This window comes from Dreissena polymorpha, chromosome 3 (genome assembly GCF_020536995.1).
Source record: "Dreissena polymorpha isolate Duluth1 chromosome 3, UMN_Dpol_1.0, whole genome shotgun sequence".
NCBI lineage: Eukaryota > Metazoa > Mollusca > Bivalvia > Myida > Dreissenidae > Dreissena > Dreissena polymorpha.
In genome coordinates this window covers 46152086-46177940 of record NC_068357.1, presented here as the reverse complement: position 1 = coordinate 46177940, position 25855 = coordinate 46152086, and the positions used below count along the sequence as shown (strand labels likewise).

General features: G+C 37.1%; 2 protein-coding genes across 3 annotated transcripts in view; one reads left to right on the top strand and one right to left on the bottom strand.

Moving 5' to 3' along the window:
• Positions 1–25855, top strand: part of LOC127873977 (actin, cytoplasmic-like) — a 387026-nt gene that overhangs the window by 38859 nt on the left and 322312 nt on the right. The window lies entirely within an intron of this gene.
• LOC127873970 (solute carrier family 4 member 11-like) lies at positions 1232–23969 on the bottom strand. Its single transcript, XM_052418069.1, has 18 exons — positions 23856–23969; positions 22763–23011; positions 22045–22082; positions 20368–20575; positions 19802–19883; positions 19204–19327; positions 17150–17368; positions 15931–16135; positions 13197–13310; positions 12580–12712; positions 10296–10369; positions 9379–9565; positions 8627–8733; positions 8362–8530; positions 7260–7433; positions 4059–4254; positions 3594–3763; positions 1232–2253 (listed from the first exon to the last, which is right to left on the bottom strand). The coding sequence occupies exons 2-18, from the start codon at positions 22878–22880 to the stop codon at positions 2193–2195; spliced, it is 2379 nt and encodes a 792-aa protein (XP_052274029.1). The 5' UTR covers positions 22881–23011; positions 23856–23969; the 3' UTR covers positions 1232–2192.

The window sequence follows — 25855 nt, the reverse complement described above, 5'->3', positions numbered from 1 at the left end:
AGCAGTAGCGGCAGCAGAAGCAGCAGCAGCCAATTTCAACGTTCTCTTTTTTGACGTCATTTCCGTTTTCATGCAGCGAAAACAACAACAAAATAAACGCTGATACCGATGTTACGTTCATCATCCGGGTAAGTGTTTTCCCTGTCATTCTTGTTTAAACTTAACAATTAGCAAATCTTATACTATGTAAAAGTGCATGGAATAACAAATGCAAACATGTATTTATTTATAATCAATACTTGAAATTAACGCGCACAGCAGAATTTAAAAAAATTACAAACAGAAAAAGTGACGTAAATTGTGGGTTTCATAGCACCGTTTCTCCATTATATTTTATTAATAATTAAATTTCATTACTACTGCTACTGCTGCTACTACTGCTGCAGCTGCTGCTACTACTGCTATTACGCTGCTACTGCTGCTGCTGCTACTGTGGCTGCAGCTGTTGTTGCTGCTACTAGATGCCGCTATTTTTACTTAAGCTGAAAAAGTTACTATAACACCTTGCTTGCAGATGAAAAAATTGCTCCCATACCGGTCGACACACGACATTCTCTCGACGGGCGACAAATCAGTAGACAGTCAATTTTGACTGTCGACTGATTTGTCGCGTCGTATTGAGCGTCGAGAGAATGTCGTATGTCGACCTAGTGATTTTAGTTCGACAGGCGACATTCTTGCGATATATCATATTGACTGTCGACTGATTTGTCGTGCGTCGAGAGAATGTCGCGAGAATGTCGAGTGTCGCGCTCGAAGGTCGACACACGACATTCTCGCGACGCTCAATACGACGCGCGACAAATCAGTCGACAGTCAAGATTTTCTGCGATTTTTTTTCTAAAACCCAGCGCGATATGCGACACTCAAATATTGACTGTCGACTGATTTGTCGCGCGTCGAGAGAATGTCGCTTGAATGTCGTGTGTCGACCGGGAAGGTCGACACGCTACACTGAACATGGCCCTATCCTGATTCCGTATTATTATAATATACCTATTACATTTTTTTTCTGGTAAATTGCAGTATTTAAATAAATTATAAATTACAACGTCAAGTCAAAGAATGAGCGGGAGCGTTCACGTCATTGTTTGACTTTGTTTGACGATAGCTACAAATAATCTTACTTCACAGATGATGACCACCATCGCGCAGAGATTTGAATGGAACCAGCATAACTGGATCAAATCTCTGCCTTAATAACCAATTTACTTTATGTCAAACCGATCAATACATTTTTGATTATTTATTCATAAATAACGAATTATATTTCAAAGCGATTTACTAATCTTTGAACAAATACTTAAATCTGGTTAAATCAATGTTCACTAATCTGGTTGAAATATTATAAATATTAGTTTACATTTTAAAAACATAAATAAGGTCTATATAACACGCATAAAATCAAAATGCAGCTCATAAAAAATGCTTTCTTTTGCACAAAGACGACAAAGTATAACCTGGACATATTATATGCCTAATTGTTAATAATTATTCGGCAAACAACCTGTCACAACAGTATTTTTTCCAAAGCATGAAGGCATCTTATTGATAACGCGAAAATGTGATAAATGCGTTATAAAACGCAGAGAGATTGGCAAAGGTTGAAATAACTTCAAAGCTTTTGTAGGACAAAACTACCAAAGTTTGTCAGGAAATAGGTCTCAATTACTCCCTCCGCAATTTGGCTAGACATATTTGTAAACAACTCACTGCGTGTGGCTAGGCATGGGCTATAATAACGGCGTATGTATGACAGGACATTGGCGATACCAATTTTTAACCTACATAATGGCTGTCCGATTAGCGCATTGGTTGGTACACGCGCTTCTAATCTAGGCGACCAGGTTTCAATTTCCGTTCTAGGAAGCATGTGATTGCTTGGTGGGAATCTCACAGGACAGGTTGGTTTCTTCAGGGTACACTGCCCCCTCCCCACAACACACACTTACGCACAAGACCACACCAAAATTGAAAATCTTTCAGTAACAACTAAAAAGCTTTAATTGGCGGCTATAATACAAAAAATTCGTCCCAATGTACGTGAGTCTTGTAAGCAAATTAGGCAGGATAGTAGGTACAGACTCCGGGTCCTCACATAATGCAGTCTCGGGCGCGGATGGACATCATTAACCTCGAAATACACACACACGGATGGACATAAAATTGTACACCTTTGGACGTGTATAATATTAGTGACCATCAAGTGCCGCTAGATGGCGCGCTGAGATAAACCGAGGAATAAGCTTCCGCCTGAAAAAAAATAAATTTCACTTGTATAACAATATTGTGAGCAGAAACATTTTAATACTAGTAGTGTCATTGACATAACATTATAACAGAGATTAATATTTGTTTTTGCAATTTAGTTGAAAATGCTTGATAAAGAATGACTTCTGAATAACAGAACCGAACAGAATAGTTTATTTTTTACTTAAGCATGTGAAGCTCATCATCATTACATACATGTAAATAAATAACAGCATGCGTTGAAGTACACACAAAAACACAAATCATTTTAAAGAACAAATAATCTAAATAAACACGAAATAAACATATTTCGTGAACATATTTCGTGAGAATGGTACATGGATGGGTTTAATACCCATGGTCACACAATGTTATGCATATAGGTTTACAAATATAGCTATACTTACATAATTCTGATCTTATTTTTTGTAAAATGTATTTCTATTTAACACTACATATATATGACATTTTCTCGTATTTTAAAGCATTTTAAACTATACATGGCTAGCTTTCTTAATACAGTTTTGTTTGAACTATTAAATAACGTTCGTGTATTTAAAGCAATGTGTGGATTGTGTTTATTTGTGATAAATTTTATTGATCCTTATAGGTATGTGTATATATTTAAATCAACCAGAAGATAATCAAATGGTATCTATACCAAAATAACATACTACGTGATCATTGTTTATTCAAATATTATTGTTATTTTATGATTAAAAGTATTTTTACTTTAGATTTTGACTATGAACCTTTTAAGTAACAAATGTTCATCGACATCGAATACAACACGGATTTGGATGAAAAAAAGTTACACACTAAAAATCCAAAAAAATATGTAAAGTTGTAATTCTGAATGTATTTTTCATTTTTTAAACCCCCTGGGGGGGGGGGGGAACACTGCGAGGAGTTATGGCCCAATGACAATCATATGGGCTGTGTTCTATGAACAGGAGGCTAACTATTTGTGTGTTAAGTGTCATCCCAGATTAGCCTGTGCAGTACGCACAGGCTAATAAGGGACGATACTTTCCGCTTTAATGGTATTTTTCGTTTACATATCGTCTCTTCTTTGAAAAATACAGTTAAGGCGGAAAGTGTCGTCAATGATTAGCCTGTGCGGACTGCACAGGCGAATCTGGGACGACACTTTACGCACATGCATTAAACCCCTTTTTCACAGAACAAGGCTCATATATTATTACAAATTATCCTCTGGTTTTCCCTTGGCCACTGTTAGTACTTATTTTTGTGTGCAAAGGAAATGCATTATGTGATCGGAACAATTTCTTTCTATTGCTAAGGGCACGCAATCTAACGGTCACCCAAACGTTACCCATTACCTGATAGGCATCAGGACCATGATCAAGATTGGGAACACCATCTTCATGTAGGGAATGGGCGAAAACCCGAACACGCAAAGCACGAGCAGCTGTAGGAGTTGAAGCAAGGTGAAAGTGTGAATCTGACGTTGGGGTACTCGGCGGATATAGTGATTCGGTGGGTAGGCGGACTGAAAATTCGAGGTTAGACACTTCCTTAGACAAGGAGCGAGCACTTTCTGTTGAGGTTGCATATGCGCAAACCGATGACCTCACCGTTTGATAATGACAACAAATGGATATGTTAAAAATAGTGGCATTCTCATTATCGGTTCTTCAGAAAATGTTTAAGGTAAAGCAAGGGCATTTACTTTTAACATTTATATATTAGAAATCAAATCAAGCTCTTTTGATCAAACGACAATTTCTGTCCACACATAGGGTTCCGATAAACTTCCTATGTATAAAAGCATTACTTATAAATACCTGCTCCGTGAAGAATAACAATATCCGGTCGAACAGCTGGTTCCCGTACAACGCAGTGAGTGCGACGTACAAGAATAGACCGTCTAATATCGGAGCCGGTATGCAGGAAAGCGGGTAGGGTAGAAGAAGCATGGAGAGCCCGATCATCACGTGCGAGATGATGCCAGTAAGTCTGGTCTCCCGCACTCGGGCAACGCTGTGAAATATTTGATGTCATGATTATGACGTCACAATAACGAAATACAAACAGGAATGTTTTCACTCTTTCCTGGTTAATTTTGACTTAAAATAGACTTTGCAAAATTGTTTTTAATGACTACAATTTTATGTTACTCAACCATACACGTGTTTGTTGACGTCAAAAGCCTATTTAGAAATATCTTAAAAAAGAGTAAACATGTTTCTTTTTCAATCAACTTGTATCCCTTCTCGGTATGAAACTTTGTAAGAAATATATAGTTGATACAAATGTCATTCGGCTGTGTTTGGGTTGTTTTCGGTACTCATTTGTATAGTCGGCACCGTAATCTCGCGGCATCCCCCTACGTGTTGTTTTCCTGTCAGATTTGGTGACCCAATTTATTTCGCCGTTAGAAAAAAGTATGGTCAGTGATCATTAGCAAAATGTTGGTAAGTTGTGATTGTTATCCATCAGAAATACGTTTACCCACCAAATTACACAATATTCGTATTTAATTTTTCAGCATTTTTGCTTATTTTCAATTTGTTTACACATTGTCTGCTCGCACTTCTCGATCTCATTAATATGTTAATTTTACAAAGTCCGCCCATATAACTTAGGTAACACATCACTTTTAAAGATTATGCCTTAAACCACTTAATTTAATACTGTTGGATGAGCCTGAATGATCATAAGGGTTGGGTCTTAAAGAGAGACGATCAATTGATTTATTTGCAGAAAGTATGAAGTGGTTAGAAGCCATACGACATGGAAAACTTGAAGACAGCTTTACAAGCATCTCTGTCAGGAATGTCAGTTTATAGGGCAAGCATGTTGAATGGGGTTCCAAAATCCACACTCAAGGATAGAACCAGGGATAATGTCACTCTCGACTGTAAGTCAGGCCCTGTCCGTCTCTTCAATGATAAAGAAGAAAACCTGCTTGCTGACCATATGATACCCATGACCAAATTGGATAAGGCTACACAATAAGCAACATACAATATATGGCTGCTGATTATGCTCGATCACTTGGGAAATCGGTGAAAGCGAGGGAAGGTCTGAGTCAGAACTGGTTCTATGCCTTTTTGGGAAGATGGGAACAACTAAAAGTTGTGGCTCCACAAAAGCTTGGATTGGTCCGTGCCAAAGCGGCATCCATAGAAAACATAAGCAATTACTTTCAATAATTTGAAATAGTTCTGAATGAAAATAGTTTTATAAATGCACCTGAACGAATTTTTAATGTCGACGAGTCGGGCTTTTTTGTTTGTGCTAAACACAGTCGCACAAACTATCATATCTCCGAGTACAAAGAATGTTACTATCATTGGGAAAGCAAATGCCGTGGGAAACCATGCACCACCAATCTACATCTTTCCAGGAAAAAGGTGATCAGATGATCTTTTGGATGGTGCGGCACCGGCAGGGTCTTCCGGTGGCATGTCAGGGTCTTCCGGTGGCATGTCAGAGAGTAGTTTGATTAATATAGTTTTTTAGCGTTATCTGTCTGCGCATTTTTCAAAACATGTGAAGCTTGACAAAAATGGCCCTCCTACTCTTATATGCAGGCACACATCGCCATTGTCTTTAACCCTTACATAATGAGCAAAAAAGAATAGGGTTGTTTTGTTTGTTCTACCACCTGATTCAAGCCATTTGACACAGCCCCTTGACGTTGGTATTGTTGGACCACTTAAAAAATACTACTCTAATTAATACCACTCATATATGCATAGCAACCCAGGCGTCAGTATTACAAGATATGAAGTTGCCAAACGCACCTCTCGACCTTACGCAAATCATTTCCCACGGATAACTTTACAAATTAGCTTTTCGAAAATCGGGCATCTGTCCATTTGACAGGAAATTATTTCTGAAACACAGACTGCTCCCTCGGCTATTTACTTGGATGAAGAAAGAGAAGTCACAGATGTCACAGTCAACCAAGAAAGTTGAAACTTCAAATACAGAAATTACACCTACCGCTGCAAAAAGCTTCCTCGAAAACAGAACGATAACGCATGTTGTTCAGAGACATACAAAGCAATTCGCACCACCTTTTAAAGTTATTCGCAATCTTATGCCTGACAAAAACACTGACATTCTGAAAAGTCTGCAGGTCAAGCAACTCAAAGGCTATGGCCAATACACATAAATTGGTTTAACTGACTACCGTTTCCAATCGAACGTCACATAACCAAAGCCATCTACATCAACCTTTCATGAAGCAAGCCCAACGCAAAATATTTCATCACCTGAAGAATCCGTCTATGAGGATTGATGTTGCTCATGTAGACAAAGTTTTCCGCCACAACTCGTAGACTTTCCTGATGTGAAGTTAATCAAATTGGGACAATGCTCTGTTTGTAAACATCGGGTACATTTGACACACTGCACACGTGTTAAAAGTGCTCAGAATAGGAAGCCCCTTAAGGAGCATCCATTGTCCGGAGGATAAGCATTATTTTCTGCGATGCAGTTCAAACCATTGTTAACCTGTTCATGTTCATGTTAAACTCAAGTTAAATGTTAGTTACTCATAAAAGTTAAGCTTCTTAGCAGATATCATATGTTGATTGTGATTTAGTGAAATAAAGTGTGTTGACCTACTATCGCACAAACATGATTATGGCGTCTCGTACGCATCAGTGAACAGTATGGTGTATTAACTGCTTGACACGAAATGTAAACATTATATATATGAATACAATGTTGGTGAATACCAAAGGAAAAGTCGTTTATTTTCGAAACGGAGTTCATAATTTATCAAGTATTTGTTTGAACTTAACATTTTATTTGAACATTTAGTACCGCGAGCATACGGGTGACCATTATACTGTTCATCTTTTCTTCGCGTAAACATGTTTAACATACGACTGTTCACTTGGTCATACATTCGAGATAAAATAAGACAATTCATTCAATTAGACATTAAAATCCCCTTATTGAACATTAATCGACAATTTAAATTTACGTTAATATGAAATATTTTGAGAGTGCCATAATGTATCACTTACACCTGATATACGTGACCTTGGTCGATGTGGTCTTCAATGTCGGCGAGCGCTTTCACGTGCAGCGGCGAGTGGGGGAGCGCCGCGTGTACCCACGGTAACGTGAACACGGATAGCACGGCGTTGATTACGGCGACTAAAAACAAATCCCAGTGGTAAGCCGGGCCCTTCTTCAGTCTGTGAAATAAAGAAGTCATTACGATGGTCGGTTAATGTATTTGAGTCGCGCTCTGGGAAGAGGGGGCTTAATGCATGTGCGTAAATTGTCGTCCTAGATTTGCGCTTGCAGTCCGCAAAGGAAAATCAGGTCAGGTGTGAAACTTTCCGCCTAAACTGAATTTTCGTTTAGATTAGACTTCCTTGAAATGCAAACTTCCGTCAAAGCGTATACTATCGTCCCTGATTAGCCTATGCGTACTGAATAGGAAATTCTGGGACGACAGTTTACGCGCATGCATTTAGTCCATTATTTTTACAAAGTGGTCCAAATCGAGATTTTAATAATGAAACAAAAATCAGGATAATCATCCACGGGTATTCGCGGTTGCAGTTAATTGCGATTATGTTGAGAACGCCATGCTACTGATAATACTGATGACGTCATGCTACTGATAATACTGATGACGTCATTCTACTGATAATACGGATCACGTCATTCTACTGATAATACTAATGACGTCATATTACCGATGACGTCATGCTACTGATAATACTGATTACATCATGCTCCTGATAATACTGATAACGTCAAAACCGTTTTATGACAATAATACATAATAAAAAATTTGATGTCGATAAAGCAATGAAAAATACCCTTATAACACTCGTTGTGGGAAAACTGGGTTAAATGCACGTGCGAAAAGTGCCATTCCAGGTCAGGGACGACACTTTTGTGATTTAATGGAATTTTGTATGCGAAGAAGTCTCTTCTAGACAAAAATCCAGTGTATGCGGAAAGTGTTTTTTTGCTTGTACGGACTGCATAATCAGGCAAATCAGGGTCAAGTTTTCACTGAACGTTGCTTTTATTTGGGTACTTTTAACAGTCACCATTTGTATACATTGTACAGTATACTAAAAGAAAACACCCTGCTTGCGATCTTACTTGTTTGACGGCGTGTTAACAAGAGCGCTGGAGATGTTCTGGTCCATGAAAAAGAGTAGAGAGAGACTAAATCCGAGACCAGCCGCTGCGAGGACCGCCGGCCAGGGGAGCGACCCTAGCGGCGCAGGACGGAAAAGCTGTGTGGTGGCGTCGTACTTGAAGGACTGCACTGAAAGAGATCATCATCATTAGCATGATCATCATCATGATCAATATCATGATCATCATCATCATTAAAATCAATCCTAATAGAGATTTATCTTACATTTCACGTTCCTGAATACGTAGGAACCGAACAATGACATGATCAGCACGGCAGCCGGAAGTGCGTAGTCCGCCAACATCTCGCGCTTACCCGCCGTCAGGAATGGACTGAAATAACTCAACCATTCAGTTGACCAATGGACTTGGTGTGTATGAAGCTATAAGCCATACGCTTACATTCACAATTACATTTTATAGAGTTTATGTTTAAAGCTTCCAAAATACGAGTTGGTAATTAAGTTTTTTGAGAGGAGAATTGAGAAAGTGATTGTTCAACTAGACCAATAATGTGCGTAGGGTCGTACATGTGTCAGCTCTGACCTAGAAAGCTTATATGAGCCGTGTTCTGAAAAAACTGGGCATAATGCTTGTGCGTAAAGTGTCGCCCCAGATTAGCCTATGCGGTCCGCACAGGCTAATCAGGGACGACACTATCCGCTTTCATGACATTTTTCGTTTAAATGAAGTCTTTTTAGCAAAAATCCAATCCGGACTGCAAAGGCTAATCTCGGACGACACTTTACGCACATGCATTATGACCAGTTTTCCCAGAACGAAACTCATATATTCCAATGTGGCCCAGTAACGCTGGATTGGTAATTGTCGGTTCAGGTACAACTTAAAAGTTGTACTCTTAAGTATACTTCAAATTACCCGAGTTACGGAAAATATACTAAGACTTGGGGTACTTTTAGGTAGTTCCTCAGCCGCGGTAACTAATCGAGCCAACTTGCGTGCTGTAACTTAACCTACGTTTTCGTGAAGTTGAACAGGGTCAGCCCGATCCAGACGGTCCCCAGCATTAGCAGTAGGAACAACACACTGCGCTCTCTTTGGCAGGGAACAAAGGCAGTTTGATTCCCGAAAAATGTAACGTTCGACAAATTTGCGCTTGTGTCTGACCTAAGACATGCCGGGTTGAAGTAGTTGTCGTTAAAATCTAAAAAAAAGGTTTTGAAAATGAAATATTTAAATGAATAAAATAAAATAAATCGTACAAACACGTCACTTTTGTTTATTAAAATGTCTTCATCAGTAATACATCAATAGTAGTACACCGGTACGCTACACCTAACACCTAGCCCCGGCTAGATTGCACTTTACCGGTACGCAGTTGTTTACCACTGTCGACAAAGCGGGGGTTTGGGGCGGTAGCCCCCGATACTAAGGAAATATATAGGATAAAAAAGATTATTAGGTGTTGTGTTAGGTGTTAAGTATAAGGTGTTAGGGGTTAGGTGTTAGGTGTAGCGTACCGGTAAAGTGCAATTGCCCCAAAAATATATATAGGAAGTGACGTCAACGTCATACAATAACGTAATGTCGTTTGGCGGAAAAAATATATATAGTATATAATATTACATAATAGAAAGATGGATCAGTGATGATAAAACAGCCTATGAGTAATAATATAATTGATAAAAAAACATTTTTTAAAATAAATGAATAAAATAGAAATTCGCATTTTAAATTGTTTAGCGTTGTATCGTAAACATGTTTGCATCTTAAACTTGCGCGTTTATTAGCATGCAGTTAAGTTAACCCATAGTCCGCGAAGGAAAATCTGGGACGACTCTTTTCGCACGTGCACTAAACCCAATTCCCCAGGGCGAGGTTAATATATTTAACATTCGTTCGTGCCCATGTTGAAGCAGAACACTGTGACCAACCTTTTACCGTGTCTCGAATGGCGTCAGCGGAGAATGCGAACGTGATGAATAATGAAAAGATTTCTTCTGTAGATCTGCAAAATGAATGTTTAGATCATAAAAAACGTCTACAACATGACCGCATCGTCTTCTACAAGTTTACTGAATCCTACTTGTGTTGAATAATGGACAATGGCCATTCGTATGAAGTCCCATCAGAGTGAGCGCAATTATAACTGCATTATATGTGTATACATGTGTGCACATATTACGTTTCAGATAAGTATGCACATACGAAATATCATCTCAAAGTTGGCAAAATGGCAAATAAATTAATAAATTCAAATGAAAATATATTGTTTGCTTTTGTTACATTCATCACCCAATCATTTGTCTTCTGAGCTTTTTATATTTTCACGCTATTGACGCGCGTTTTTCCATTTTATTTTGTATTCTAACACTACTGTCACGTAATCGTTCATCATTCATGGTTGACACACAGTTACTAATAACGTTCATTTCTCTTAAATTACTAGTATGTAGCCTATCATTCGATTTCTCGTCATGCGCATATTGTCATGATGACGGGATTTGCATAAACTAACATTTTGCTGTATCGCGCATGGGACAAGTCCGTCCCTTTCTATTAATGTTAATTTCTCTGCATAATGTGGGATGAAATATTTAACATCACCATATATCAGTTTCTAGTCCAATTTAATGTCTAACATACTTAATATTTTCAGTTATACAAATACAGTCTGATAGCTACATGATCGTATCTTTCTCGATCAGTACGCCTCCAAGTCTAAACGCTGTCTAATCGTCGTTTCCACACCAAACATCTCGTTCTATCGAAATACACATAAACATAAAATAATAAAATTTCTATAATATATTTGATTGGTCGATTCTATGCGCGCTTATTGCTGGTTGGTTGAATTGCATCATGGGACTGGATAGATTAAATTGTTCAAGTATTTACATGCAGTGTGTTTCCCGGTGCACGCTTCGTATGATCAATGCAACTTTGTGTGCCCAAGGCAAACACACACCACCGCTCAAATCCTGTCAACAGCTTCGACCCCCTTTTGTTGTTAAACATACACCATATCTAAATATTTAAGCTCTCACTTTGTGACTGTCATGTATACTCGCCATTGATAAAATTTTCAATATTTCTTACATAAAGTAAACCCAAATATTTTACCTTATCTCCTATCATTATGTTACACTACATGCGACTTGTTTTCTATAGACAACGAAGAGTCACATCTAGCGTTGAAATTTTGGCTATTGCTATAAGGAACTTTGATATTTTTAATGATTTTTAAGATTTCAGTCTTAAAGACTGCATGATCATTGTCAACTGGGTCATGCGAGTTGTGTATCGTGTTATTTCTTAAAAGTTGATCCAGGATTTGTAAAAATGTTGCAAGACATATACATTTCCAGAAAGGAAATTCATTTCTGCATCTAGCGTTGAAATTGTGGCAATTGCTATAAGGAACACTGATTGTAAAGGTGTTAACTTTATTTTATGAAATACTTTACGAAATTTTCGTTGATTTTGAGCGTTATAGAGACTTTAAAGTGACATTATGCGCATCTAACAGTATATGATATGTTTATTGGTGTCTATCGCAACCGTTGTTTATTTTTGGTGTTTTCACTTCATATACACTTATATTTGTTCATGCAGCATCAACATACCAAAACAATATCCCGGAAAGAGAAAAATAATATCAACCGTACTTTCGTTTGACAAATGATCATGCATGTACGATGTTAATCCATTTTTTTCTAAAGTTTTAGTTCAGATTCGTTCACACGACACAATTTTGTTTTACGGATCATTTTAATTTCCTGCAAGTACTAGTATATCTATTCATACGACACACGAACACTAACTCCGATCGGCTTAGAGGACTGGGACAGACATGTAAAATATCGACTATAATATATATATTTTTTAAACAACTGGTAGCAAGATGATTTGCAGATAATTGGTCAGTTACCACATTTTAACAAACTCTTTTGACCTGTTAATTCTTTTCAGCTCAAATCAACAGTTGTTAGATGCGCATAATGTCACTTTAAACTAGAATTTAAAAAGGTTAAATTAGTAGAACCGTTACACGCGGAATATGATTTACGCACAATAAGGTTAAATAGTCGGAACGTTACACGCGGTATATGATTTAAACAAAATATTGTTTAATAGATGAATTGTAGCGTTGTACGAATTGTGACAGCGTATTGTGCGACACAAAAATATATATGATAATTGCAGAAACATACTAACCTGGTGGAAAACTTCATTAGATTGCTAAGATTAGTGACGGAGTAGACCACTAGAAAGAGTGCGTTCCATAAGCCGACACAGGCAAACATTGCATCGAAGTTCAGGCCAAAGTCTTGTGAAACGCTGTATATAACTGGAAAGCAGAAGACGCACTTATGCTCGTACACACATTAATGTCATACGTAAAAATGTGCAATGATTCGCTACAAACTCCACTTTTATCACACAAAAAATACACTCATAAGTTGTTAGAAACTACTTATATCATTGACGAATCAATTGTTACATACGACCGTGTCATAATTGATTTATAATTATATTGGTTGAGCCTCTATTTCGATTCATTTGCGAGATGGTTATTTAACAAGTGAAACATGTTTTCGAATGACATTTTCCCAAAACAAAGACTATGTGGTATATTTAACTTAAAAGGCTATATTTTTTCCCACAATTATGCCAGTCTTAAAGAACATAAATTATGCATCGGTTAAGGGCCATTCTAATTTCCTGACTCCGACATTACCCAGCCAAATATATCATATTATATGTTATACCATTAATTGATGAAACATACACGATGTTCCAAAAAGTTTTGTTGATAAATACATCGTGCTTACTTTTCGTGAAGAGTGCAAGAGGGGCCGTGGTAAGGAGTATAATAAGGGGCTGGCCACCTAGAAAGGCAAACACCACCCCACCGGCGCACTGCGAGAAGAGAATCTTCTTGACGCCTGCAATGAAACAAAGTTCAATTTTTGAGGCCTGCGATAATATACACACGTCCATTCTTGACGCCTGAAATAACACAAACTATTATTTTAACGTCTGCAATTATATAAACTTAAATTCGTGAACCCTGTAATAATTCAAATTCCAATTCTTTATATATAAATTATTGAAATTCAATGACTGAATCTTGCAAAAATAAAATATTTAATTCTTGACGTTAGCAAAAATATAAGCTTCAATTATTGACGTTTGCAATAATGCAAACTTCAATGTTGACGCTTGCAATAATGTGACCTTAAATTATTGATCCCTGCAATGATACAAACTTAAATTCTTAAAACCCTGCAATATTGCAAACTTAAATTCTTGAAGTCTGCAAAAATTGAAACGCAGTTCTTGAAGCATGCAATAATTAAAACTCTAATTCTTGACGCTTGCAATAATACAAAATTTAATTTTGACACCTGCACTAACACACAATTTAATTCTTACGCATGCAATAACACAACTTCAATTCATTATGCTTTCAATAATACAAATGTCAAGTCTTGACGCTTGAAATAACACAAACTTTAATTTTTGATGCTTGCAATAACGCCCGCAACAATACAAACTCTAATTCTTGGCGCTTTAAATAATACACATTTAATCATTGCCGACTGAAATAACACAAGTTTCAAATCTTGACGCCATGAATAATACAAACTTCTATTCCTTATGCAAGGAACTATACAAACTTAAATTCTTCACTCATGCAATAAAACAAACTTCAATTTTTGACACCTGCAACGATACATACACATTTATTTCAATTCTCGTCGTCTGTCACGATGCAAACTTATTAAAGCGGCCCATCCACACACACACACTATGATTGTCAATTTTATTTACTCAATAATATTGACAGAACATTTTTTTGCCCTCAAATGTACACAAATATTATCAATATTTTGTTCATTTGCACTTCGGTCATCATTCAAACAAGAAAGAAAATTGACAATGCGTCAATAAAGATATTTGAGATCTCTGATTTTCATCAATACATTAACGGTGTCTTCAATATCATCCATTCACTGTCAATTTTATTGTCAATCTTCATTATTGACAATAAAATTGACAATGATATTGTGTGTGGATGGGACGCTTTTAAATTATTGACGCCTTCAATAAATCAACATTCAATTCTTGGCGCCTTCAATATCACAAAGCTCAATTATTGACGCGCCGGCAACAATACAAACTTCAATTATTTACGTCTGCAATAATGCACACGTTAAGTGATTTTTTTTGAATACATTAAACATGTGTCAAGTATTCTCATTAAAATAAAATTAAAAATAAACACAACATTCCCCATCGACCAGTCACGCACAAAATGAATTTACTAAAATTTATTATTTGTCTACATATTATTATAAATATTATTTACAAAGTAAAATATGTCTACGGTAAATTAATATACATAGCAAACGTCATTTTTATTTGCGGGCGTTAGCTCACAAATAATGCAGACCGAATTTTGCAAATCAGTATGCCTTAGCTACGCTAGGAACCGTAACCCGTGACTGCCTGTGTGGATAACTCCAGTAAAATTTAGCAGACGACAGAATGCTAAAAGCGTCTGCTTTAACCACCGCATCTGCCTGTTCTCACTAGTACAGTACATAGTGTGTATTTAACAGCTTGTAAGACAACGTTGGCCAGTCTAGTGTTTATCATTGAAATCTGTACATATTGGCTGCTTCAGGGAAAATGGGGCTTAATGCATGTCAAATAAGATTAGCTTGTGCACAATGATTAGCTGAATCAATGATTTGAAAAAAGGACACACTCTTTATAAATTTGGATGGGATGTGGTCATTTCAAACTTGCGATATAATAAGCTATAACATAAATTTGAAAACTAAGTTGCGTGTAAGATTATACAACAGCGAACAAATTCAGTGCCTTCAGCGCTGTGATAAACATAATTAAAGCCGTGTAAAACATTTAAAATAACAAATATTTTGTTTTCAATAAAGTACATTACTTCAAGGCTTGTTTTTGGACAATATGTACATTTTTTCAAATATTTTGCAACGCTGTGCACCGCGGTATACAATGACTAAAATAATTTGAAAATTAATACCCATAATATACAAGTACTATTGAGAACATTCCATAAAAGTTCAATGTAAAGAGCCCATGTTACTTCCGCCACCATCTGTTAAGCTTACCACGACGTAAACATCGGTAGGGGGCGATAGCCGGACAAATGCATCCCTTTGTGTGTAGCATAGGCGGCAATATGTCACACCTAACCGACGTCACACCGGGCATTCGCTTACCCGATATCCGATTATTTTCAATTCCAAACAATGCCAGTATTATATGAGCCCGTTCTGGGAAAACTGGGCTTAATGCATGAGTGAAAATATTAATCAGGAAAGATACTTCCTGATAATATCGAATTTCACGTTTATAGGAAGTCTTTCTTCTAAAATACATCTTAAGCGGAAAATGTCTTCCCGAATAAGCCTGTGCATACTGTACAGGCTGATCTAGGACGACACTTTGCGCGCATGTATTACCCAGAACGTGGATGACATTGTCACATTTCATACACAGTTTCATATGCCCTACCAATAGACCCGTTTGTGTTATTGTCGTTCAGCATCCCAAAGGCGATATTTGGAAGCACACACGCAAAATACAGGAACAAAATAGTGGAAGTGACTTTTTGTGGTGTCCTGGGTCCGAGCACCCCATCCCGGAAGTCCGACCAATAGAACTGGAGGCGGCGCTTGAGATCCTGCACAATCCCGCGTCCAAAGAAGCATTTTGATTGCTGCAAAAAATGTATGCCACATGTATAATGTGGTCGTTCCGCTATATGCCATCATTTATATGGACCGTGCTCTGTGAAAAGGGGGTTTAATGCATGTGCGTAGAATGTCACCCCAGACTAGCCTGTGCAGTCCGCACAGACTTATCAGGGACGAAACTTTCCGCTTCTATGATATCTCTCGTTTAAAGAAAGTCTCTGCTTTACAAAAATCAAGTTTGGACGAAAAGTGTCGTCCCATATTAGCCTGTGCGGACTGCACATGCTAATATGGGGCGACACTTTACGCACATGCATTAAACCCCTTTTTCACAGAGCACGGCCTATATAAAAGAAATCAACAACTGAACACTCCTTATTCTTCGTGGAACATTATTTATAATTTGATCACTCGGGTTGACCGATATACGAATTTAACAACAACAACAACTACAACAACAAAAACATCGGTAACTGATCGACATCAAATTCTCTTTTTTCTCCAAAACAGTCATGTTTTGAAAAACTAAATTCCCAGCCGACGAATATGAATTTATTTACATTATTAGGAAAAAAGTATAACCAACACATAATTATAGGGATGGGGGGTGTAATGCGAAACTCAAAATGCATCTTTCGTTAGTAACATATAGCAAGTTGGTTCCTTAAGCGATTTTCTGGTATAATACGCGTTTAAATGTGAACTTCGCGGCCCAGATTAAAAGTATCAGTAGCTTGCCAGGTAACGTTTGGTGCGAGTAGGGACATATTTCTATGTCTACCAACAACATCTAGAGATTGGTGTTCAGATTAATAAGTTTGTACAATATTCTAGTAATCAGCTATCTATGAATACTTAATGAAACACTAACTAACACAAATATATCTTTCTTTCCACATTATTTAAACTGATATTGCAAAATATCATTTAGCGTTTCATAAACATACCTACGACTTTAGCTTGATAAAAAAGATTTATTTAACGCCCATCTTTTGTCTAAAATAATAAACTATTATGGAAAGCTATATTTATATCACCTCATGTTCACTTTCTTCAAACACACTGGGCGGAAGCTGCAATTGAGACTTCCGATTCTCGGGACGACCGTGGTCCTTTATGAGGTCTTGGGTTCGATTGCGAATCAAAGTCCGGAATTCTTCTTCAGTTTTCGCCTCGTGAAGCGCCAACCGAAATTCGACGTCGGATAAAATAGTGCAGAATGTAGATGCGGTTTCCACAGCGGTTTTTGTGCTTTTCTGTAGCATTAGAATAAAAACGGCCAACTTTTAAAGTGTTAAAACGGCTGATTTGTCTATGGAAGCATTTTACATTTACCTCCTTTTCGATCCTTCAAAAAGTGAAAATGATTTTTACGCATTTATAACTTTTTTAGAAAACATTTTTTTTGTTTCCCTAGTAATAAAGAAATTAATTGTAAATAAACCAACAAAATACAATATTCAACGTAATAATGTTTTGTATTACATCACATATGAAATTCTTATCTTCATTTTTGCCAGTGTACCTCTTGAATCCAATTGCTAAAAAATTACATCTCTTGTTAGCGTTACTCGTACCAGTATTTAAGTGAGTAGGTCTATTTAGAAATATCGATAAAATGAAAAAAATCGAATGGTGATCAGCTTCTCGTTCGTCATATGTACATGTACTAAAATTCAGAAACATGCATAGTCAGGGTGAAGGATCACGTGACTTTGTGGGGTTCCCAATTAAATGATAATGGATGTAAACACACCGGTAAGCGGTGCTTTTTCAAATTACCTTAAAAACTATTTTTCTTAAGAATTTCAACTAGTGCATAGTAGACAGTTTTTTAAGCTGCTTATGACAATGTAAAATACATAATAATTTTTTATTTAATACGCCTGTGTTCTTGTTAAAAAATCCTTGTGCATTGCACGGTTATGCTTCACGCAACGTGAAATATTGTCACCGATTTCAGACGTTTTCAAGGATTTATTCTTATACCGTAAGATATCGGCACAAACTACAAGAACGGTCTTTTAGCCTATATAACGCTCAAAATCAACAAAAATTTCGTAAAGTATTTCGTGAAATAAAGTTAACACCTAAACAGTCAGTGTTCCTCATAGTAAAGCCACAATTCTAACGCTAGATGTGGTATGATTACATAGATTTTTGTAGATAAAAAATGCTCGTTTTGTTTATTTGTTGCACAATTAATTCGATTTTAATTTCCCGCGAATATATCTATTTAAACGACACACGAACACCATGTTAGTGTTCATGTGTCGTGTGATTAGATATCGTTGCGGGAAATTAAAAAGGAATTAAAGTAACATTACTTCTTAAAATCAACGCACATTTCGTACAATTTTTCGTAAAATAAACTTCACCAATTAAAAATCAGTGTTCCTTATTTCAATTGCCGAAATTTCAACGCCAGATGTGGTCTGGTAAAATAGATGTTTCAGATACAAAATGCTCGTTTTTATTATTGTTTAGCATATTTAATTCCATTTTAATTTCCCGCAACGAATTCTATTCATACGACACATGAACACTAACATGGTGTTCGTGTGTCGCATGAATAAATATATTCGCGGGAAATGGAATTGTGTCACAAATAAATAGAAACGAGCATTTTGTATCTACACAAATCTATGTTATTATACCATATCTAGCGTTGAAATTGTGGCTATTTCTATAAGGAACACTGCTTGTTTAGGTGTAAACTTTATTTTAAGAAATACTTTACGAAAATTTCGTTGATTTTGAGCGTTATAGAGGCTTTAAATATGCAAATCGTTGATCTTTAGTAGTAATGTTACTAAGATTTTTGCAAATGTATTTCAATAATTTGAGATATTTGAAAAAACGTTCTAAACGGTACATTTTGTCTAGCCCGTGTGTAATTCCCTGAAAACCCCGTTAATTTTGCACCCTGATAGTATTGCGTATTACTTGTTCCAGTACAATCTGTATGCTATTTTTCGTTTACAGGAAGTCTCTTTTTAGCGGAATTCTAGTTTAGGCGGACTGCAAAGGCAAGTTAGCGACGACACTTTACGCACACTTTTATTGCGTATACACCTTTTTGACAACGCACCTCTTTAGTCGATGCTACCACTAGGATCACAATCTGCACGTCCTCGCACGTAACACCCAGGTAGGCTGGTCGCGGGAGGCGCCCTATGACCACGTGGCGGCGAGTGATACTCGGCAACTCACACCTGTCGATTTTTACCATCATCATCATCATCAGCAGCCGAAGCAGCAGCAATATCCTCATCACCACAATCATCATCATCATCATCATCATTATCATCTTCATCGCAAAAATCAACAAGATTTGCACTATCGTCTAAGCATATATAGCAATAAAATTTTAATAAAAATCATCATTACAATCACTTGCATTGAAATCATGAAATGTACAATGATAACTTTATCAACCTCATCATCATCCTAATCATCATCTTCCGCCTCCTCATCTACATCATTATCTTTACCACCACCTCCTACACCAACATCGAAAACAGAATCAAAACCGGATTGTTATAATTGTCATCATCACAGTCGTTGCACTATAAAATTTTCTTTTATACCACAAACAATCCTCGCACCGTTTTTTCATCGGTAATATCGTCATGATCATTCTTACCGGCAACCTCTGTTTTCTGTCTCACAAAACGTCTATTACTTACAGCGCACATAACCAGGTCTGATCGAACTCCAAGCCCGAGTCAACGTTGGTTACACCGTGTACAGTTTTGGCAAGGATTCCAACTGTGTGAAAAAACAAGGTTAATTCTTTGAGTTCGCTCATGTAACCATGCAGTTCAATAATATAAAACGAAACATTGCGATTATTTATGAATAAAGCATATAAAGCTCATCGTCAAATACATAAATGAAATAGGACAAACATAAATACGCAATCATGAATACGCATGTGTCAGAATAACTAATAAAGAAAATAGCATAGTTTAACCCAAGCAAAAGAAATAGCATAGTTTAACCCAAGCAAAAGAAATAGCATAGTTTAACCCAAGCAAAAGAAATAGCATAGTTTAACCCAAGCAAAAGAGTACGATTAAGCATCAACTTCCGGTCAACGATTTATGTAACGCTTATTTAATATCGTTAATTGTAAAAGTAAGTCTGACTTATCGATCTGTCCGATTAACTGTTCTGTTGTTTGATGCATTAACCTATTTGTGTAGTCTTATTTGCAACCTTAGTTGATCTCATTTAGCCATTATTTCGATACCCGACTTATGTCCATATAATGCATCCATCGCTTCTTCGATGTCTATGACGTCTTCTTCCAGACCATGTTTGACCTTTTCCAGCATTTCTCTTAGAATCTGGTAAAGGCTCGTGTGCGAGAGGTTCAGAATGACCAGCATCCGGTCGAGATAGTTCTCCACGTCCTTAAGCGCGCGGACGTCGGCGCCAAAATCCTTCAAGCGCAGTTTCTATGGTCATAAGATTATATTGCAATAAATTTGAGCCTGTGATAACTTGCCTTGATGCATGAGCGTAATGTGTGGTCATGGGTTAATCAAGGAACACACATTCCATTTGTATTTTATTTTCATTTAAAGGTACTCTCTTCTGATGTTTATGTGGAAAGTGTCGTCTCGATAAAGACTGCACAATTCTCTTTTAATGGAAGGAACGGTTCCTTTAGTACGAAAAGTTTAACACATTTATGCCTAGCGTCCAGAAAAAAGGCAATGGCAAACAGCGTAGACCCTGATGAGACGCCGACATTCCTAATTTTGGAAATAAATTGATCCAATTAAGAAGGATGGCAGAGTCCAATAGGCATAAATGGGTTTAACATAGCGTTATAATGTCGATGTTTAAACTTACGTCGTTAGGCGCGATGTGTTGCAAACTATCCGCTTATTGTCCCCTACCGGTTTTACCGGAGGGGACTTATGGTTTGCGCCCTGTGTGTCTGTCTGTTTGTCTGTGAATTTGTCTGTCACACTTTTCTGGATCCTGCGATAACTTTTAAAGTTCTTAATATTTTTTCATGAAACTTGAAACATGGATAGATGGCAATATGGACATTATGCACGTCATTTCATTTTGTTCCTACGTCAAAAATTCTGGTTGCTATGGCAACAAATAGACTAGAAATACTGCTGAAAATGGTGGTTTTCTGGATCCTGCTATAACTTTTAAAGTTCTTAATATTTTTTCATGAAACTTGCAACATGGATAGATGGCAATATGGACATTATGCACGTCATTTTATTTTGTTCCTACGTCAAAAATTGTGGTTGCTATGGCAACCAAAAAATAACAATCTGAAAATGGTGGAATTTCTGACAAATTTTGGAGCCGGTAGGGGACCATATTGCTTGACAATAGCCTTGTTGCTTTATTTACATTCCTTCTTATGCGAAGAATTGCTATTTGCTATGGTATGAAAATTATATAAGAAATGATCCTTTAGGGGTCTGTTGTCCGAGTTGCCGAGACATGCAGCACCGATCGCAATTTAACATGTTGAATTCAAGAGAATATATTTGCGAACTATGATGTCGTTTGAAATAAAATCTACCCATGACAAATTGACAGTTAAAAGAATGACAACATATTACAAATTTTAAACGAATAAGGGTAAACATTGACCCGCGTCATGCGAGAATGGATCTTATGTCATATGCGATAAGGGAATGTCCAGAACAGCATAGTCGCGGAGTGCGGTCAGGAGGTACACCTCTTCGATATGACGTCATGTAATGTTAATAAACAGACATGGTAATCTGACAAGACTGCGCGATTGCTAAAACGTACTTAACATGTTATTTCTTTCGTAACTCAATAATGTACTTAACTGAAGGACTTGTTTATCCTTATCTAGATAAATGGTATATTATTGAGAAAGTTCATTAAAATTGTTATTCAATTGATAAAGTAAACAGTCTACCTCGTATCTCGCATGAATAAATATGCCCTTTTCTCCATCTGCAACACAAAGATATATGTGTGCTACAACGTTTGTAAAAGGTGAATTTCCACTTGCTATGCAATGAAACAATTACACGAAATCCCAGATTGATCCAATCTCGTGCGCTCGATTTGCGAGACGATCCTTAATGTTTCTTTCAAAGCGGTAAAATAATCGAAAAATCTGAGCTCGTTTCTCTCAATTATCCAAATTTAGTGCATGTATGATGTGCAATATAGTTTTTGAAATTAGGTCGCACGATCTCAAACACAACAAGCGATGGTTTACATGACCAACATATAAGCCGCGTTCTGAGAAATCTGGGCACAATGCTTGTGCGTAAAGTGTCGTCCCAGATTAGCCTGTGCAGTCCGCACAGGCTAATCAGGGACGACACTTTCCGCCTAACTTTGATCTTTGCTAAGAAGAGACTTCATTTAAACGAAAAATGTCATAAAAGCGGAAAGTGTCGTCCCTGATAAGCCTGTGCGGACTGCACAGGCTAATCTGGGACGACACTTTACGCAGAAGCATTATGACCAGTTTTCTCAGAACGCAACTCATATTAATTCGTATAATCTTTTAAAAAACATAATTAAAAAACACAATTTACTAAGATGGTCATCTTATCTGATCTCTTTTTTGTTATATGGTCTCTTCTAATCTACTCAAAAGAAAGTAACTTATCATTGCATACCTTCTAGATCTTCCAAAGTCACCTCAGCATCGGGACTGTCGATCCGACCTCGTGCCAAAAGAGGAAAATTGCCGCCTTTGGTCTCCGCGTGCAAATCTCCTAGTTCCGGACTATCCATAATTGGTGGACACTAGAGTGGTTATCTTCGCTTTTGTGCGTCAGTTTGTCCTCACCGATTCCCTATACAGGTATGCACACGTTTGGAGTGAGACGAGACCTGTTTGTTGAGTGTTTGGTGCAGTGCTGGGGCTTAAAATGTAATAACGTAATGTAAACAGATGCAAATGTTACTTTTAAACATCAATATCATATGTTGATAATATTACTTGGCTTTACTTCTGCTCCTTGTAAAACCCTGGTTGTGATTTAAAAATAGGTCAACGTAACAATAAGGAAAACCTAAAAAAACAAATATCTTGTTGAGTTTCAACTGTAGAATAACAGTTAAGCAGGCATTTACATGAACCTATTTTTTAATATCTCATAAAGCATAAGCATTATCTCTGCATAAACATACACAAGTGTAAGCAAGAGCAGCTTCACCCCTAAAAACAGAAAACATATTCTGGACCGTGCTCTGTGAAAAGGGGGTTTAATTCATGTGCGCAAAGTGCCGTCCCAGATTAACATGTGAAGTCCGTTTTTATGATATTATTCATTTCAAGAAAGTCTCTTCTTGGAAAAATCAAGTTTTTGCGGAAAGTGTCGTCCCTGATTAGCCTGTACGGAATGGGACGATACTTTACGCACATGCATTAAACCCATTTTTCACCGAGCATGGCTCAAATACACCCATCTGCTCATTATTTATGCATGTACTTGCAAATCTCGTGTAAAAATAACGAGAATTTTTTGCTTGGCTTTACTTGAGCTAAAATAAACTGCATCTAGCTTTGCATTATACACATGAAACAGCATTTATTACCACGAGCTTTTCAACTTATCTTAACGTGTAATTATTAATAATTTAATCATAATTTAATCCTTATATGAAAGGAGACATGTAGAAATGCTTAATCTTATATTTTAGGTAGTTGATACCAGCATAAATTGGGTTACCGATATGTATTAATAAATGTGAACAATATCTTACTTGTGCAGCTCGTATTTACCCGCTCATATCTCGACACAATTTGACAGTTTACGTTGCCACTGTTTGCATTGGCAGATATGAAACATGACCTTATTTTCGCCTCGCACTTAATCATTGAAGCTGATACTATAAGGCCTTTGTAAACATTCAACTTAAATATTTAAAAGATTAGCCTTTGCAGTCCGCACAGACTTATCAGGGACGACACTTTCCGCCTAAACTGGATTTTTGCTAAGAAGAGACTTTGTGTAAATGATAAATACCACAAAAGCGGAAAGTATCGTCCTTGATTAGCCTGTGCGGACTGCACAGGCTAATATGGGACGACACTTAACGCACATGCATTAAACCCCTTTTTCATAGAGACAGGCCCATGTGTTTTCTTAAAGTAACATTACTGCTCAAAATCAAAAAAACATTTCATACAATTGTTCGTAAAATAAACTTAACCAATTAAAAATCAGTGTTCCTTATGGCAATTGCCGAAATTTCAACGCCAGATATGGACTGGTAAAATAGATGTTTGTAGATACAAAATGCTCGTTTTCATTATTGTTTTGCATATCTATTCATACGACACATGGACACTGAAATGGTAATCGTGTGTCATATGAATAGATATATTCGCGGGAATTCTTTGTGGCCACAAATAAATAAACACGAGCATTTGGTATCTACAAAAATCTATGTAATCATACCAAATCTAGCGTTGAAATTTTGGATATTGCTATAAGGAACACTGATTGTTAAGGTGTTAACTTTATTTAACGAAATACTTAACGAAATATTCGTTGATTTTGAGCGTTATAGAGACTTTAAAGTGATATCATGGACATTTTTCACTGTTGAATTGAGCTGAAAAGAAGTAACTGACCAATAATCTGCAACTCATCTTGCTAGCAGTTGTTCCTATAAAATATATATTATATATATATATATGATATTTTACATGACTGTACAGTCCTCTAAGCCGAGCGGAACTGTCTGTTAATTAGCATTGGAGTTAGTGTTCGTGTGTCGTATGAACGAATCTGACCTAAAACTAAATTTAGATTCACATCGTTCATCGAATAATTACTGTCGTCAGTTGTCAAAACGAAAGAACGGTTGTCTATCGCAACCGTTGTTTATTTTTTGTGTTTTCACTTCATATACACTTACATTTGTTAACACTAAAGCGATATATGCGACGGCATTACCGGAAACAACAACGACTTTGACAAGCGCCTTTCTAGTGTTGAACAAGAAATCAGCCGGCTGCATTGTGCGCGCGATGAAATAACGACAAAACATCAACACACAGAAGAACGTGTAACGGACGTGCAATGGCGCGGCATGCGCGAAAACCTCTTGTTCTGTGGAATACAAGAAGCAACAAACTACTCCACAGAAGGAGAAAACTGTGAACAGAAAATTCAAAACTTCATCAAAAAAGAACTTGCCATTAACTGCCCAATATCAATAGATCGGGCACACAGACTAGGAAGATTCAGGATAGACCACATCCGACCTCGACCAATAGTTGTTAAGTTCACCTATTATAAAGAGAAAGAAATGATTAAACAAGCAGGACATGAAAAACTCCCCAACTCGGATTACTAGGTCAAAGACCAATACCCAAAAGAAATTGAAGACAAGAGACGCCCTCTCTACCAAATCGCTGACGAACTCAGAAAAAACAAAGACAACAAAGTTGTTCTTGTCAGAGATAGACTCTTTGTAAACGGACAAGTATATTCACAACAGCAATCAGATAACGTTACAAGAGGCGACAAAAACACCAGGAAAAGCACAGGCAACCAAAATAGAAGCAACGGGAACCAAACAAGCAACAGTAGACAGCGAATGAATATCCAAGCAGTCGATGAAAGCCATTGGAGCAGGACATTCTACCGCCGACAAAGCAAACATAAACTTATAGAAAATACAGGCATTACAATCCACAATAAGTTCAATGAACTAAGCACACCCACTATCGGAGAGACCTCAACACGCTTCTC

Excerpts from the sequence above, each read along its gene's own strand:
- LOC127873970 (XM_052418069.1), bottom strand. The coding sequence starts at position 22,880 with ATGGATAGTCCGGAACTAGGAGATTTGCACGCGGAGACCAAAGGCGGC. Across the intron at positions 16,136-17,149 it reads TTGAAGAAAGTGAACATGAG|CAATCAAAATGCTTCTTTGG; the intron begins GTGATATAAATA and ends CATTTTTTGCAG. Across the intron at positions 8,734-9,378 it reads CTGTTCAACTTCACGAAAAC|TCCATTCCTGACGGCGGGTA; the intron begins GTAGGTTAAGTT and ends GAGTTATTTCAG.